General features: G+C 44.0%; 1 protein-coding gene across 1 annotated transcript in view; it reads right to left on the reverse strand.

The window, feature by feature from the left end:
• Positions 1-19151, reverse strand: part of LOC149874470 (organic solute transporter subunit alpha-like) — an 88515-nt gene that overhangs the window by 25026 nt on the left and 44338 nt on the right. Inside the window, exon 4 of the mRNA XM_090062131.1 lies at positions 10434-10740. Within this exon, the coding sequence (XP_089918257.1) occupies positions 10434-10512 (79 nt within the window). The 5' untranslated portion in view covers positions 10513-10740. The remainder of the gene's footprint in view (positions 1-10433; positions 10741-19151) is intronic.

Here is a 19151-nt window from a genome sequence, read left to right on the forward strand (position 1 = left end):
TCATAGTCAACCAAGTTGTACATACAGTAGGGATAGTCTCAGAAGCAACACGTGGAAAGAATCTGTCTTTCTGTGTGGTATTCTGCAATAATTCTCTCCAGATTCCTGGCAAGGACGTTGAAATAAAGGTAATCACTGAAGACAAATCTACCTTAGGTTTTCAAAACATGGTTGGCAGTGCATACTGCTATAAAGTTTGGGGGTTTTTTAACCTGGAAAGAGTGCTCCTGGGTACATAACATAAAATATTCTGAGAAGCATTACTGGCTTCAAGCTAGAACAAAAGCAAAGCTGCGTGTTTTCAAGATCAGTTCCTCTTCTTCACAATGACATCAAAGAGCTGTCTCCACATGCTCTTTCCATTCAAAGTTCCTACAAGTGCATTGGCAATTTTACGTTCAGAAAATAGAGTCATACATGAATAAGAGGAACTAAACAAAAACTTTAATTGTTGAACAACAGAAAAGCCTTGGCATACCTTTTGCCTGTCTCTGACTAGCTAATTAACAGAGAGACCATCTCCCATTTATCAGCTTACTCAGTCTCCTTAATATTGGGGCATCTTTATATTATAACTTCTATCACTACACAGGAGAAGGCTCCTGATGTGTTAACCGTGAGGCTCTTGAAGCTTGGGTTAGAGCTTTCTGTTTGCAGATAAATTAAATGAATGTTTTGCTTCTCCTTCCGGAGCAATGATACGTGCAGAGGCATATCTGGGAGGAGGACTGCACTGGTGCACTTACATCCTCCCCTTTGATTTCTGCTCCACCCAAAGTTTAATACCAACTGCCTGGCAGTGGCAGCAGCATTTCTAGTCAGGCAGCACCGAGGGAGTCGCTTGACTTCATGGCTCATTATAATCTACCTGAGTCCTTTTAAACTCTTCATTCCACGGGTGTTAATGATCCTCTCTTCTTTTTACTGGTCTTGATGTTCCACTAATCAAGTTGTCCCTTGTTCTGCAATTCTGCTGTCTGTTAGCTGAACTTGGTAATGAAACGCCTAGTTCTCAGCCCTGCAGATTGCCTTTCTTTTAACTCATTCTAATGATGTTATATTTGGTTTTGCTTCACTCTTAAACTGAATAATACAGCCCTAGGCCCCTAGCATAAAGCTTCCAGTTTCCTTTTAACTGGATAAAGATGCATTGTTTTATCTGTGATGATCCACCACACCATTTGCACCCACTTTTTCAAAATTCTAGATCCACCCATGGATTTTTGTATTTACCCATGCCTCATATTACAATTGATTCTCCCTTACAGAAAGGGGCTGCCAGAGACAGAAGAAAGAAATACAGTGAAAGCACACATCATTCAAACAGGAAACATAGGAACAGGATTGGGAGGGGTCATCCTGGATCTTAGATCACCAAATCTCATCCCCAGCCATTGCAGACAATCGTGTCAGAAACATTTTTCTGGGAGAGGGGCTTTATCATCTGTTGGGAAGACTAAGAGCAACCTGAAGTTGCAAACGTTAATAGATGCATTCGCTGGGGCAAAGGCTACCCAGCCAGAGATTCTCTGTTCCCACCTCCAAGGGGTTTAAGGCACCCTCTATCACCAGTCTAGCTTGCACAGTCTTGAACACCCAGGAACTCAGCTGTTCTCTTTTTAGTCATTCCAGATCCCTGAGTCCAAAGCTCATATTCCAGACTGTCTCCTACCAAGCAGTCACTCACCTTCCCCATCCTACTTTTCCCCTTGCTAAGTTTACGTAAGTCAGCTTCCCAGGTGTCAGCCATCTTGCCTTTCTTTATGGATTAACAAAGCTATTCAAGTCTGTGGATGCTACCACAGTACGGTAGGCAGACTTTTTGCTTCACTGTCTCTTTATCCCATTCCTCCCCATGTACTAGCTTTATGGGGCTCACAACTTTATAACAACATGAACACTGTTAACATAGAAATATTACCACAAAACCCATAGTCTCTCCCAACATACATATGGCTAGCACCAGTCACAAGGTACTGCTTCCTACTCAGATTATAAGATGTCTATAAATGTGTTAAACCGGGCCACTCTGCACATGCAGCTAAAGGCACAATGGGTTCTAATGTGCAATTCACGCAATTGCGCTTCCTGCCATGCCACACGTGCATGGAAGGTAGTGTGACTGTGGGATTACAGTTGTTGTTTGTTTTCTCCTACATATTTTCTACCCACCTTAGCCTTTAAACAAGCACCAAACCTCACCAACCTCATCACCAGAAGCAAACTTCCTATGGCCCAAAGCTCATTGAATGGATCCAGACCATGCCAGGACAAAACATGTAAACCCTGCCAACACATTTCCACCACTCCCACAATAACTACACCCTACAACAGAACCATCACCATTCCTAGATCTTACACCTACACCTCTAGACATCTAACATATCTCATTAAGTGCACTAAATGCCCTGATGGAAAACATGTAAGAGAAACCAAACAACAACTGCATACCAGAATGAACGCACACCAAAAAACTATGGAAGACAAAAATACCCAATTACCTGCGGATGCACGCTTCTCACAAGACAACCACTCTCTCGCTGCAATCTCTCAGTTCTAATCCTCAAAGTAAATTTACAAAACACCTTTCATAGATGAGCCTATGAACTTCACTTCATAAATCTAATGGGTATAAAAAATCATGGACTAAATATAAACATTGGATTTATGGCACATTATAACCTGCCTGACATCTGAGAACCCCAGGTAACCTGTCTGCATTTTACCAGCTACATTCTATCCCTTCCCCCCTCACCTACCTGTCTCACAACTATTGTTTCTCATTTCCTCTGATCCTCGCTGCCATGCATTTGCATTTTCACAGACCTGTATTTTGCATATTGCCTTCTGTTCCAGGAGCACACAAAACACCACCAGACTCTCCCTATGCCTCAAGAAGGCTGTCTGTGCCCCAAAGTTTGCAAAGAACAATTTTTCCAGCTATTTAGTTGGTCTAATAAAAAATATCATATCTACCCAAAGAATCATGTCTGCCTTCTCCCTACGTACTCCAAACACTGTCCTGGCTGCAAGCATGAATAACTGACTGTGCTGTCATTTCTCCTTCCAGGGTTGAGTCACTAAAGCCAGCGTCTTGGCAACCAGTTTCACCAAGACTATGAACCTATTATCAAACCTTAAATGAAGACTGAGCAGTTAGCAGCACTTGGCAAAGCAACAGCTCTCTGATTCTGCCTCCTTTGTGAAGCATGGAGGGAAGCTCAGAAGGGTGCAGGGGTCCACTGTATTTCTTGTGAGTTCCCATATTCAAAGCTGCAAAGATTTGTATGCTTCCTGAGATTACAAAAACCAAGGGAGGATATTATGAGGTTGGACATTGGGCTTGAAATACCTCTCACTTGACACCTGGATTTCAAGAATAACTTCACTGAAGTCAACAGAATGCCCCAGTGTAAAACCAGTGAGAGAACAGACTAACAATACTGAACACTAATTGTGGAGAAACATTACCTCACAACAATCTGGTACAATATTAACCCTTTTTTAAAGAGGAGTACACTAGGACCCACGGTAATTAACAGTGTGCCAGTGCTAGAATCGAGGAGATCTTGGTTCTTACCCTAAAGTTCCCCACCACCAGCAGGCTATCTTATGGAGGTAGAAAACTGATAATTCTCTGCATAATAGTTACAAAGTACTACTTCCCACAGCTTCAGGTTGATGTTGGCCATCCACAGTTCCCCACTGATTTTAAGGGGAGTTGGAGATGCTCAGCTCTATCAGGGCTTTGCTGGCAGTACAACATGCTCATGCACCCCGTTCCATGAAACAGCACATAATAAATGTTTACAACAGCCAAGAATCTCATAGTGATTAGCTTCCTGCAACTTGGTGAAACTCCTGATTTTGCTGGACTTACAGAACAAAAGATATCCTAGCCTTTTGCTCCTTTGGGATTCATAATATAAAAAATGGCTTCCCTGCTGTTAACATGCCACATGACAAAAAACAACAGTTTCTGATAAGCTTCATCAATGAAACCTTATGTAGCTTTCAGCTTTTGGAAGACGGGCTGATTCAACCCAGCTGTGTCTAGCTTGAGGGGTTTTTTGCCCTACTTCACAGCCCTTTAACAAGTAGTTGTCTGAGTATATTGCCCACTGAAACTTCTTGAAAACCCTGGATCTGCAGCTCAGAACTTCATGTTCTAATCAATTTCACTATAGGGCAGTTTTCCTGATGTTCAACCTAAATTTTACTTTTCCCCTTAATCTTAAATATAATCCTGTCAATGATAATAGATCATTCTGCCTCCTCCTTGGTCTTCATTAGGCCAGTGCAAAGCTCTTGTTTTTAACCCAAAGCTCAGCCTGGTTTCACTTATTGTTTATTGTTATAACTTACTGTTATTCACATTTGAATGAATCTGATTAGATTTCAATAAACTATAACTGATATAATCTATTTATAGAAAGAGTCCAAAGAGTCTCTAGGATTGTATTGCTGTAACCTTTTTCTTCCCTTTCTCTGTTGTCTATTTTCTGTTTGCACAATTTGAGGCATTTTGTGCATGCTTGGACTGCATATCTTTAGGCAAGAGATGTTATTTTTCATTTCTTCTGTGCAGCCTAATACCGAATTAATCATTAATAAATGTAGGTGCATTTAGAAATGTGTGTATGCTTCCAAACACTGCAGGTTACATTGGAGTGACTATGACTGTTGCAGTGGGACAAAAATATTAGTTAGGAGTTCTTGTTCTCTCCATGATCAACTTTATACATTATAGTCCTACAGCACAAGCCAGGGCATTGGCATATTAAATGTTAATACTCGTGTAATCAGCATTACTCTTGTGTAAAATAGCAATAGGCAGATAATGCAAATATCTGTATCAGGGTAACTTGAGAGAGAAAGAATCAGGGGTAAAACTATGTCAATATAAGTAATACTAGTTCATTTTTTTTCCGCCCAATCAATTCCTGGGTAGTTGATGGCTAATGGCAATATTACCTGCTCTGCTGCCACCTGGTAGCAGGGCACATTGGTAGCTGCCAATGGTGTGAGCTACCCTGGAATAGCTGTACATCTGTCCATTCCTAACTGGTATGCAAAACCAGTGTAAAGTACACCAGAGTGTGTATTCTCCTTCCCATGCCCTCAGTCTTTCGTTAGCTATTCTGTTTCACAGATGTATCTTCAGCACTCCAAATATGCAAAGGATACTGTGGCAAAGTGGAAAAGTAGATGGGAAAAGGATAAGGGATCTTTACTTATCACATGGCTAGGCAAGGATAATTATGGAAGAGGAGTGTCCTTTTCTCTGTGTCTAGACCAGTGGTCTCCAAACTTTTTTGATCGCGCACCCCTATCAGTAAAAAATTTTTGAGCACGCACCCCCAATATATGAGTGAGCATGCCACTGTCAACCACTCTGCATTGTGGAACTCCCACTCTTCCCTCAGGATACCTCGCATACTGTACGTGACACGTGACCATCTGACATACGGATCGAGTGAGGGCACCAGTGTCAATTCGTATATTAAATATTAGTAAAGCTTAATTTCTTTCTTATTTTTGTCAATAAAAAATAAATATAAATAGAAGTCTTAATATTTTCTTCCCGCACCCCAATGGATTGTCTTGCGCACCCCCCTGGGGTGTGTGCACCCCACTTTGGAAACCATTGGTCTAGAAGAACCACTAGGGATTGTAACCAGCATTGTCACCTAAATTGTTTTTGTTCTTTGTGTGCCTTGAGGAAATGCCTTTAAAAATTAAGTCTGCTTCCCTTCCTTGACTGCTGAAATAGCCCAGAGCCTGCAATCACTCATTCTGTGAATATGACAGGGAGACTGAGTAATAAGTAAAGAATTAGTAATGAGTAAGTGAATGAATTCACAAGAAATGGCTATAGACGATAACATCAAATCCAAGAAATTATGTTTTTACAGGAAATCTCCCTCATTGTGTTCCAGCTGAGAAGCATCAATAAAATAGAAATTGCCACACCAGATTTAAGAAAAGAATCATCGAATCTAATCTCCTTTTTTAAACAGTATTATATGCTTCAAGAGAAGAAACTACATAGAGGACAACAATAGAATAAACTGCCCAAACCACAATTTTCTTTCATTCTCTTTTTTAGTCTTATTTTCTTTTTTAGTCTTAAATAAGTAGCTCTCATTTAAAAAGCACAGCAAAATAACCCTGGCAGGAGATGTTGCCATCATCTGTATACATATGTCTCTTTCTTTCCTGATCCATAATATGCTTTCCTCTGAGTAGTTTGCACTGGATATATCATAGGTTTGTACTACCTGTGATATAACTGTTTATAAAATAAGCAAGAGAAAAATATTCTTTTCCCCACTACTCTGACTCCAGTAATGACCTCCATAGTTTTCAGTTCCAAATCCCTGCTCCAGTGAAAAAATGGTAAAAATTTGCTTATCCTGTACTTAAGATTGCAGAACAATTTAGCAGAGTCTGAAATCTGTTCAGCCTCTGGGCTCCTCCTGCACAAAGAAAGAAAGAAAGGAGTCTTTTCTGTTGCTAGAAAGTTTTGTGCTTTGGCCAGCCCTAACATCCTAGCTCATTACCTTCCTTCCCAAGCTCTAAAAAAACCCCCAAACACTTTCTTCCCTTAGATGCTGGCATAGCTCATTGGCAACCACACTGATGAGATATAAATACTGTGTTAAGCAAGGTTACATATTAAACATGTAACCCTTCTGCCGGGACACTAGTCAGCAACAAAAAGGGCTGGGCTCAAATTTCAGGGTACCTCATAACCAGGGATCCTTGTTTTCTCTGATAAAAAAAAAATCCTCAATTTTTGGATTAAAAAAGTAACCCAAAATCCATGTTTTTTCATGATTAAAATGAAACACTACTCACTCAGAGAGATCCATTCCTAGATAGCTGAAATAATAGCAGCTTTCATACCCAAAACAAAATGTGCACATCTCTATCTAAAGCAAAAGTGGAACAATGTTGATTCATAATGTTCTGGGAGGGTCTGCAAGCCAGAGAGGCAGCTCAGGTGAAGGAGAGGGAGGAAGAAGAGAAAACTTTACTGCCCTGTGGCTCTGAAAGAAACCAAGACCCCTTCCCCTAAAAAATCAGAACATTGTACATATTTGTGAATCAAAAACCTGCAGCTCCTCTAAACTGGAGTAACTCAACTCAAATTTTGGCAAGTAGTTCCAGTAAAAGCTGGTAAATGAATGTTTTCTATCATTGTCCAGAAGGCAAGCTTCATAAACTTCATGGTTTTGTGTTAGAATCATGGTCTCAGTGGCTAGGGACAGACATTACATATAAACCAGTTTAAGTGATCAGAAACTGGTTTAAGCCTGTAACAGAATAGATGTTCAGTGCACATAAACCAGTTTGAAAATAGATGAAACTGGTTTGAAATAAACCTTGTTGAATGTAGTATCAGACTTAACTGATTTGGGTCAAACCAGTTTATGCAATGCCTGTCCCAGACCCCTTGCTGGCTTAAGTTAAATCAGAGTCCTCCAGCATCCTGGCATGCTCTCTGGACTGAGTTGTGCTCTCTGCTCCAGAACAGGGCTGGTTCTGCCCCTCTGCTCCCTGGCTGGAGCTTCAGAAGAGTCTGCAGGTGTCTGTCTGGCTTTCTCCTGCTCTGCCTGCCCCCACCCAACTCCCTGCTCAAGCAAGGGTACCCCACCCCCCTCTGCCTTACACACACACCTCTCAGCATTAGCTAGCATACCACATGCTGGCTATGGTCTATGCTGTGGGAGACAGGACAAAGGCAGACAGAACAATGTCAGCTTAGGGCTTTTTGGAGCTAATCAACATAGAAATGTCCCTCCATTCCTTCCTTGGGAAAATTTACTTAAGAAGAGCTTGAACAAATGAAAGAGGCTTTGTTTTGTTTGATGGACTGATAAATGCTCTTTTCTCTACTCTCTGTGTAACTCTCTGCTGTGTAACTCAATGCTCTGTTAGCAACAGGGAGGTGGGCGGGGGGCTTCCTAATCAGAGCGTACTGCCAGAGCCTGGTCATTCCCCCCCCAGCTCAGCACTGCGGAAGGGAAGGGAGGGCTGCTTTAGCATGCCCAGCTTCTAGCCTGAGCCACTGCAGGCATGTGCTGGCATTTCTTCAGTCCAGAGGGGATGTCTGTACAGTTACAAACCAATTCAGCCAAGCCAGATTAGACTAACCTGCAAAGATTGAATCAATTCAGGCTCAGGCTTTTTGAATGCTTGTCCCTAGCCAGTGTCACTCTCACATAACTTCTGTCTTAGTTTGCCCTTCATGAGTAAAACTTACAAAGGAAATAGCAGAATGTTTGAGTTTGGTTCTGCCATGATTCTCTAGGCTCACTTCCTCAGTCCAACTCCAGCAACATCTATGCCCCAGCTCTAAGCCTTTCTCAGGCAATGGACTAAATTCTCATTCACTGTCACCAGAGGCAGTATGCAAGGCAGCCATTTCCCTTTTGCTATGTATTAAGGCTTCTTATTTTCAGCTAAGTACAGACAGTCAAAAACCCCAAGGCTGAATTGATTAAATCTTCACAGGTTAGTCTAAGCTGCATAGATTGAACTGATAAGCAAGTGAACAGATATTCACTGTTGATTCCAGAAATTAAGCCACATGCCTGCAGTGGCCCAGGCTAGATGCCTAGGGCACTACAGTATACCTTCCTCCTTAGATGGAGAAGACAGCTGACATAGGGTATATCCCTACCCCCTTTGACCCTGAATGTTCTCATATAGCAAATGTGGCCCAAAGGGGCTTACTCCTTCCTTAACTCTAATAATTTTAAAGGATCCTTTTAATCAAGCACTGAAAAGACATATATGGGCAGCTGGCCATGCTGTCTTGGTATATAAAAATCTCAAAAACCTGAAGCTCAAAGGCAAACTTTTTATAAAACAGATATTGCCACCATGCACCAAACTCGCACAAAGGGGTGGTCTACACTTAAAAGTTCACCAGCATAGCTAGTCATTTTTGAGCATACAAACAGTCACTATAGCTCTACTGCCAGAGATAGGGGGGGTGAAAAAGCAGTTATGGCATTTTGCATGGCCTCCAGAGCTGTAAGATCAAGCCCTGTTCTGGATTTGCAGTGAAGTCGACCCAACTGTAAAGGTGGAAGTCAGAGGTGTCTGACACTTGCCACATAAGTCTTTTGTATGCTGTTGGCTGTTCCTAAGAACAGGCATGCTTAAATCATGCTTACATTGTGGTCTGTTTGGCATGGGTAGATCTTTAACTTTGACTCATTAGCAAAGCCTTTATAGGCTTGAAGTTCAAGATAAGAGACTCTTTCCTCTCCCAGAAAAAAACAACCCACTGGCAGGGGGGAAAAATCTCCCCAAACCTAAGAAATTCACTTCAAGGAGATGTAGGTCCATGTACTGTATTAAGAGAAAGGGGTTGCAACACAGTGAACCTTGACTTCACTAGCAGCAAATGCATATTTTTACCATGGGTTTCAAGTCTAGATCAGACAGGCAGGTTGTAGTACTTGTAGTATGTGTAAAGCTATATGTCACACCTTCCCAGTCCACACCTGGATTCCAACTTGCTAGAGAACAAACACTTTTCTCCAGGAAAGAAAAGAAGGAGGCACCAAGGCACTTCAGAGCCCAAGGACAAACTGAAAACAGCCCCACAGACCTGGAGCCTTTCTCTCAACATAACTGTCTCTTTTGGAAGGGCAGATGGAACAAAGAGCTGAGAGAAGGGGGTATCTGGACCAACAAAAGTAGTACATTTGCCCAGCACCTCCACTGTCACTCACAAATACACACATCCAAAGCAGGAATACTCCTATGCTTATAAATAGTCTGTAAATTGCAGGTTACCAAGCACCGTACAATAGCTTTTCAGCTCTTCTTGTAGGTTTCCCAGCTCCTGCTGAATCTATTTTTTCCCATTTCTGTTTAATACAAAGTTTACGTCACCTTGATTTAACAGTGCAGCAGTAGTGTAGGCGTAATTACAAATTAATGGGACTGCTCGCAACAATAAGCTCTTTGTCTGGTAATAAATGTGTGCAGGATCACACTCTACTGCTTTTCTTGCACAGTAACAAAATTCCAGAACAGTGTAAGTTATGCTTAACTCAGCCACAGCCTCCATGGAGACACATGGATAATTTTCCTGCTCCTCTGGCAAAGTTACATAAGTACTAAAGAATAATCTCCAAATATCAACAATCTCATCCTTTAGAACTGGATACAATAAGTGTTTTGGCTCTTTTATCATTAGAATCTCTTTCACGCACTAATTTTCTTCACCTTACGTATCATTTAAAAAGAAACACAGATAAATGAGGCATTTGGCATGTAACTACACATATTCTGCAAAGAAAAAAACAGGTTCTCAAACTAGGCAAGTTTCTACTTGATCACACTCCCTGAAAATCTGTCCATGCAAGTATTTCTGGACACACTTTTAAAACAACAGCCACAAAACTTACTCTGTAAAATGTCCTGAGCGAGGGGAGGTTTAGTTACAGTGCAGGCAGGATCTATTGTCCCATTCTCCATTTCTTCCATTTCAGAACTTCTGCTAGGATTTATCTTATCTGTCCTTTCGTTTTTGTTAGCTCTGTTTGGAAGCTTTTTCTCTGAGCAGGAGTGGGAACGATGAAGAAACAATGCACTTGTAGTTTCTCTTTTCTCTTCCTGTGAGGAGTTGAGTTCAACTAAGAAGCTGCCAATTGTAATTTTCTTCCTTCTTCTGACTAGGGGAATTTTTGATTGTTGAAGTAGCCTGTCCCTTGTCTGTTTTGGAGAGAAAAAAATCTTCAGAATGAGGGTCAGTTAAATGGTAGCCAAGGGAATTAGAGAGGGGTAGTCAAGAAGTGATAAAGCACAGTTATTCAGTGCATGCAGCAACTGGAAAAAGATCAAAGGGGAAAAATGGGACACCAAAGATTGAATAGACTGCCTCACTGAGTTTATAGTTTGTGGCACACCCTTGCACTGTGAATTTCCAGCATCCCCATCCAGAAAACTGAAAGTAGTGTAACGACTTGACTTGCAGACCACATGTTTTTACAAACCACACCAGTTTCATTGTCCTCCCTAGTGCTGTTTACTTTTTTTTATCAACAATTTTCCAGGTGCTGTGAAAGGCATAACATGAAAACAGTTTTTGCCCTACAATACAGACACAGACTATACTGTGTCTGTATTGTAGGACAAAGCAAACCAGGGTTAATGCTTATTCCATGTTTCTAGTCAAAATCCTTTCAAAACTGTTATTGTCACTTCCAACTTAACAGAAATCATCTGCTTTTTGAATCTGGAGAAAATTATTTATTATTATTAATTTGCCATAGGACCTAAGAGCACTAGTCCAGCTAAATAGTTTAATACTAAATTCCAAGGCTAGGGACAGACATTACACATAAACTGGTTTAAGTGATCCAAAACTGGTTTAACCTATAACAGAACAGACATTCAGTGCACATAAACCAGTTTGAAAAGAGCTGAAACTGGTTTGAGATAAACCTGGTTGAATGTAGTATCAAACTAAAGGTGTTTGTTGTGGGAGACTCCATCCTGCAGGGGACTGAGGGGGCAATCTACTGCCCCGACCCCTTAGCCCGGGAAGTCTGCTGCTTCCCGGGGGCCCGCATCCGAGACATTGCGGAGAGGATCCTGCAGCTCCTCCGGCCCACAGACCACTACCCCATGCTCCTTATTCATGTGGGCACCAATGACACGGCTCGGAGCACCCCCAGCCAGGTCATGAGGCGCTACAGGGAGTTGGGAGCGGGGCTTAGGGGTCTGGGAGCTCAGGTGGTGTTTTCCTCGATCCTCCCAGTCTCGGGCTATGGGCTGAGGAGGGAGAGGAGGATCCACGCGGTGAACCAAAGACTGCGGCGCTGGTGTTATCGGGAAGGCTTTGGCTTCCATGACCACAGCCCGCTCTTTGGAGAGAGAGGCAGCGAGCTGCTGGGAAGAGATGGCCTCCACCTCTCTCCCCTGGGGAGGAGGCTCTTCTCAGCCAGGCTGGCTGACCTGCTCCACTGGGCTTTAAACTAAGCCCGCTGGGGGATGGGGGGACTACTGCCCCTGCTGGCCCGCTGAACGGCCCTTGCAAAGCCAGCGGACCAAGGCACTTAAGGGGGCACTTAAGGGAGCCCACCCCTGCCCCAGCCCTGGCACAATCTGTGGGCAAGGCAAGAGCCCCCAAGGGCACACTTGCCTGCCTGTACACTAATGCCAGGAGCCTGGGCAACAAGCAGGACGAGCTCGTTCTCCTGCCCAGTGCAAAGAAATATGATGTCATTGGGATAACGGAGACCTGGTGGGACTCCACCCATCACAGGACCACGGGTATAGAGGGCTATACCCTATACAGGAGGGATCGTGTTGACAAAAGGGGCAGGGGTGTAGCTCTCTATGTGAAGGAAAGCTACATGTCCCTGCAAGCTGATGTTGGCGACCAGCATGGACAGCTAGAGACCCTCTGTGTAAAAATTCGTGGGGAAAACGGCACAGGGGACACAACGGTGGGAGTTTACTACAGACCTCCCACTCAAAGCCTGAGCTTGACCAGGAGTTCGCCCAGGAACTGACTGAGGCCGCTTGCTCCAGGACCTTGGTTGTCATGGGTGACTTCAATTACCCGGACATCTCGTGGGAAGATCACTCAGCTAAATCTGAGCGGGCGCAAAGCTTTCTCTCGTGCGTGGATGACCTCTACCTGACTCAAGAAGTCTATGGGCCAACGAGAGGCAAAGCGCTGCTTGACCTGGTACTGGCTACGGGGGACAACCTAATCGGCGACCTAGTGATTGATGGGAAGCTGGGTGACAGCGACCACGAGCTGATCACCTTCACCATCCGCCGTAAAGCTGGCAAGTCAGTCAGCAACACAGAAGTCCTTGACTTCAGAAAAGCCGACTTTGACAAGCTCAAGAGGCTAGTCAGTCAGGCCCTCAGGGACCATGACCCCAGGGAGATGGGAGTTCAAGAAGAGTGGTTGCTTCTCAAGGAAGCGATCCTCAGTGCACAAGCTAAATCTATTCCAACACGGAGGAAAGGCAGCAAGAAGGCACAGCAGCCCCCCTGGCTCTCCAGGGACCTAGCGGACCTACTGTGGCTAAAAAGGAAAGCCTACAAAGGATGGAGGATGGGATTCACTTCCAAGGAGGATTACTCCGCGCTGGTCCGGTCCTGCAGGGACCAAACCAGGAAAGCCAAGGCTGCAACTGAACTCCAACTAGCTTCAGGCATCAAGGACAATAAAAAGTCCTTTTTCAGATATGTGGGGAGCCGGAGGAAAAGCAAGGGCAATGTTGGACCCCTACTAAACCAGATGGGGCAACTGACAACTGACGCCCAGGAAAAAGCCAACCTATTAAATAGGTACTTTGCGTCAGTCTTTCATCAGTCACATGGGATGCCCATGCCTGCTATGGGACAGGGAAATCTGGGTGAGGGGAATCCCCTACCCTCCCTACCCTCCACCAATGCTGACCTCGTGAAGGAACACCTTGAGAAGCTGGATACCTTCAAGTCAGCTGGCCCTGACAACCTGCATCCCAGGGTACTCAAGGAGCTGGCGAGCGTCATAGCCCAGCCCCTGGCACGGATCTTTGAAAACTCCTGGCGCTCTGGTGTAGTGCCAGAAGACTGGAAGAAGGCCAATGTGGTGCCGATCTTCAAGAAAGGGAGGAGAGTGGATCCGGCTAACTACAGGCCCATTAGCCTGACTTCTATCCTGGGGAAGATCTTAGAAAAGTTTATTAAGGAGGCCATCCTTGAGGGACTGGCCCAGGCTAACATTCTAAGGGACAGCCAGCACGGGTTTGTTGCGGGTAGGTCTTGTTTGACCAATCTCATTTCCTTCTATGACCAGGTGACCTATCACCTGGACAAGGGAGAAGAGATTGATGTCATATATCTTGACTTCAAAAAAGCTTTTGATCTGGTATCCCATAATCACCTCTTGGCCAAACTGGCCGGTTGTGGCCTTGGCTCCACCACTATCTGCTGGCTGGGAAATTGGCTTCATGGTCAGACCCAGAGGGCTGTGATTGATGGCAGTCACTCATCATGGTGCCCTGTAACCAGTGGGGTCCCTCAAGGCTCTGTCCTTGGACCCATACTGTTCAACATCTTCATTAACAATGTGGACATTGGAGTTAGGAGTGGACTGGCCAAGTTCGCCGATGACACCAAACTTTGGGGCAAAGCATCCACGCCAGAAGATAGGCGGGTGATCCAGGCTGACCTGGACAAGCTCAGCAAATGGGCAGACGAGAACCTCATGGTGTTTAACACCGAAAAATGCAAGGTTCTCCACCTTGGGAGGAAAAACCTGCAGCACCCTTATAGGCTCGGCAGTGCTATGTTGGTTAGCACTACAGAAGAAAAAGACTTGAGGGTCATCATTGACCACAAGATGAACATGAGCCTCCAATGCGATGCTGCGGCTAGTAAAGCGACCAAAATGCTGGCGTGCATCCATAGATGCTTCTCGAGCAAATCCCGGGACGTCATTCTCCCCTTGTACTCGGCCTTGGTGAGGCCGCAGCTGGAGTACTGCGTCCAGTTTTGGGCTCCACAATTCAAAAAGGATGTGGACAAGCTTGAGATAGTCCAGAGGAGAGCCATGCACATGATCAGAGGTCAGGAAAACAGATCTTACGATGATAGGCTGAGAGACATGGGACTCTTTAGCCTGGAAAAGCGTAGGCTCAGGAGTGATCTGATGGCCACCTATAAGTTTATCGGGGTGACCACCAGGATCTGGGGGAACGTTTGTTCACCAGAGTGCCCCAAGGGATGACAAGTTCAAATGGTCACAAACTCGTGCAAGACCGTTTCAGGCTGGACATAAGGAAGAATTTCTTTACTGTCCGAGCCCCCAAGGTCTGGAAGTCTGCCAGCGGAGGTGGTTCAAGCACCTACATTGAACACCTTCAAGAGTTAATTGGATGTTTATCTTGCTGGGATCCTATGACCCCAGCTGACTTCCTGCCCTTTGGGTAGGGGGCTGGACTCGATGAGCTCCTGAGGTCCCTTCCAGCCCTGATGTCTATGAAAACTATGAAAACCTAACTGATTTGAGTCAAACCCGTTTATGCAATGTCTGCCCCAGACCCCTTTCTGGTTTAAGTTAAATCAAAGTCCCCCAGCATCCCGGCATGCTCTCTGGGCTGGGCGGGGCTCTCTGCTCCAGGGAGCTGGGCTGGCCCATCCCCTCTGCTCCATCACTGGAGTTCCGGCAGAGACTTACAGGTACAGCAGTGTCTGCCTGGCTTCCTCTTGCTCACCCACCTCCTCACGATTCACTGCCTTAGCAGGGATCTCTCCCTCCTCTCTCCCACAGCATGGACCATAGCCAACTTATGGTATTCTAGCTAATGCTGAAAGGTGTCTGTATAAGGCAGACAAGACAAAGGCAGACAGCACAATGCTGGCTTAGGGCTTTTTGGAGCTAATGAACAGGTAGCTGGTAATGTCCCTCCTGGAAATGATCTGTTCCTTGGAAAAAGTTGTTTAAGATGAGCTTGAACTAATGAGCGAGGCTTTGTTTTCTGATGGGGTGCTAAATGCTCTGTTATCAAGGAGGGGGGTATAACTACTCCCTAATCAGAGCATCCTGCCAGGGCCTAGCCATACCCCCCCTTCGATCAGCATTATGGAAGGGAAAAGAGGGGCCTCAAGCAGAGGCAATGCATAGTGGGTGCATGCAGGTACACATGTACCCCCGAGCGTGGCAGTGCACCCCTACAAAAAGGCACCGCCTACACTCTCAGCGGTGCCTGCGGGCAGTCACCACTCGCCACTTCCCCCCGCCAACAGTGCCAGTGGCTGGGGACACACATCATTCATGTGCTCACGTGCCCCCTGCAGCTTCTAGCCTGAGCCACTGTAGGCATGTGCCTGAAGTTCCTCAGTTTAGAGAGAATGTTCTGTCCAGTACAAACTGATTTGTTTTAGCCATAAGTGGAAGGGGATTGAGAGAGTGGTCAGGAGTAAAAAGGTAAGAAAGGTTTTATTTACTTAACAAACATACAACTACATGTTGTATAAAAAGATAACAATGACAGGCAATAATAATTCACACTGGTAACTTATTGGCAGTCTCTTTTGATGCCTGATATATGACAAGTTCTTTTTATAAAGCTTAGTGAAGTCAGGTGTCCCCAATCTGCACTGTTTGAGGGGTACTGGGAAGGATTCTTGTACTTAGTTTTTGGGCTTTTTGAGATCTATTGGCCTACTGAACCTAGGTCAGTAGCTATTTTTTTTATAATGCTGCATCTTTTTTTGCTAATTTTTGGATGTGCTAGTTAATTTATAATTTTTGAGCTATGCTGTTGACTTACAGCTACTTACATTTTTATATTATGAACTTTTTTATGACTGATTAATAGCAGTACAAGCTTTTGCATTTTTTTATAAGGTTAATTTTAACTGCGTTACTACATACAAGACTTTACTACTTTTAAGACTTTATTAATTTTATAAGGCCTTACTACATACAAGGCTTTACTAATCTTACAAGGCCTTACTACATAAAAGGCCTTACTAATTTTTTACTTTAATTAAACTTTTAGTGGCAACATGCAGCTTCATACATAAACAAACAACAAAAAACACCTGGTCTAATCCTCACAGAGCGTTCAGCAAGCACCTTTATTACACAGACATAATTTTTAGCTGTCACACTGTACCCTTTGCTTGCTGAAGCACTGTGATAGGTACAGTTGAGATGCTAAAGCTACATGCGCTACATTAGGGAATGGGGCGGGATTTTTAAATGTAACTTGCATGGACAGATTTACGACAACAATGGTTAAAACACTATTTAGATGTTGCCATTGGGCAATACAGGCACTATGACACTTAAGATGGTCAGCCATGTAGTTGAGGTGATACCTGGTGACATGTGAACAGTGCAAATCACATCATACCATTTACATGGCACAGGCACGTTAACAGCCAAACTGATGATCCGCCCACCCTCCCAAGCAAGGAGGGCTGAGTTCCTTGCTGAGCTTTGCCCTAAGGCTTTGCAGCTTATCTTTTATCTTATTTTAGTCTTTTAACTGTGGCATGTCTATATTTGATACCCATGAGGTGGGTATCGTAAAGTTGAGAGTTATGGTCTCAGAAGAAATTTCTGGCCATTTTAGGGCAATAGTATGGTTACTTAATTGCAGCAGAGCAACGGCTCCCCTTTTAGTTTTTAAGCAACACGAATTGCACAAAGCCCAGGTGGTACCATTTTTATACAGTAAGCAACCTGGTCATTCCCAACAAACACGCTGCCCTATTGTTACATATGACACATTAGGTAGCTCGTGTACACAGGTCACGTTGGGTGGGCTGAGAGGCTATCTTTTCTATAGGGTCTTTAATCTAATTAAGGTGTTACTGATTTGAACTAAGGGGGATTGTGCTACTTACTGAGGTAACTATTTCTCATATGGGGCAATGCAAGTTTTAGTTTCAAAGGCATCTTTTTCTTAGCCCTGTGCTAAGCAAATAAGCAGTGGTCTAGTTTTTATCTTTTATCCCCTGCACTAGGAATGAACACTTTCCTTTATCACAGCCTTCCCAAGTGGTAATCTAGATACTTTGATGGGGTATCTTTTTTTAAATGTTGCAGGCATTCTATGACGCTCTAAGCTGGGGGGCATTCCTTATTTTAATGTTGTTTATTACTTGGGGAAAATGCATGTTTAGTGATAACTGAACTTGCGCACAAGCAGTATTCTAGGTTTGATTTTTGTCTTCTCTTAAAGCATTGGCCTGGGCAAGATGGGCTGTCTTTCATCTTACATTAGTTAGCAATTCATTAGTGTGCTTCACAGTTCTGCCTGGCTTGAGCATACTTCCCCTAGTGAGCAGCCCTACTGCCTGTCAGAGATTGACTACTCCTTAAGTATTTTTCTAGGATTTATCTAAGTTCTATACATTTATAGCCGAGTTAAGTCCGTCTTAAAGACAACCTGGAGCACCTCTTTGTTTCCAGGACCTAAATGTATTTGTGGAATGGAAAATGGTTGGCTATTTTCACCTAAGTAACCCTTCAGCTACACGGGCTCCTGCTGAACAGTTTGGAAAGATAGCTCGGACATACCATTGTTCTGGCCTGAACAATACCTGAGCAGTGAACAATGAAGCATTTAGGAGGGTTGGATTTTAACTTGTGACCGCCACCAGGATGTAGAGTTATACATGGGTGGTGTCAGGGCCTCCCGAGGGGGAATGGCCAGAGACAATAGTGAACACCACATTCTCTCACAGATCACGTTTATTCTTCCTTCCTTGGGAGCCCATAACTATGCTTCACCTCCTAGAGAGCAAAAGAGTTTTCACTGTTGCTCATGGGGACAATGTTGTACTGGGTTGGTGAAACGGCACAGCCCTGGCAGAATTATAGTACTAATTTTCATTAGGAATCTCACTGGTATAAAAGGTTGAGGATAAGTGGTGGAGACTTGCAGATACAGCCTCTTTTTAGTTGTATTAAAGTGGGTACCATTCTACTATGCCTCTGTGTAGGTATGATTTACAAACCATGTAATAACTTTGTTTCAACCTTTAGCGCGCCCTCCCACCTGGTGGGCTTCACACTATTGCTGGAGAGTGTTGTCAGCCATAGGAATGGGAGGGGATAGATTTTCCAATAAACGCAGTGGTTTGAGAGACTGAACAGATGCTGAAGGCACTATTGGAGGCACAGACTCAGGGGCATTGAGCTCAATGGGGTTTCCCTCAGGAAGTATGTAACAACATACCCATAAATAGGCAGAGCTACAACAATTACCTCCCCTCCCACAGTTAGCCATTTTAATCTTCAGTTAGGGAATGTACCCAAGATAATAACTGGTGCCACCTTGCCAGTTAACTATTTTGTTTCTTCTGTTTAGAGACCAAGATTTTACTTGCTCCACAGTGATGGGTTTCTTCTAATATTGATACTGCAGCTGGACCATGTGAAGGTCATCTGAGCACGTTTCCAGGGAATGCTCTTTAGGGTCAGGCTACTCTTTTAGAACTTCAGGAGCAAGTTCATTAATATCTGGGTAATAAGAAGGATAGCAGACATTCCCTACTCAGGAAACGCAATAAGGCATTAGTAAGAAGAATACAGTTATAACAGTCTACCACTTAATGGTGCTAGCTGATTCAGACAGGTGAAAGAGCAGGCCTTGTTT

The sequence above is a fragment of the Crocodylus siamensis genome, chromosome 1 (genome assembly GCF_052110815.1).
Source record: "Crocodylus siamensis isolate JL-2025a chromosome 1, ASM5211081v1, whole genome shotgun sequence".
NCBI lineage: Eukaryota > Metazoa > Chordata > Crocodylia > Crocodylidae > Crocodylus > Crocodylus siamensis.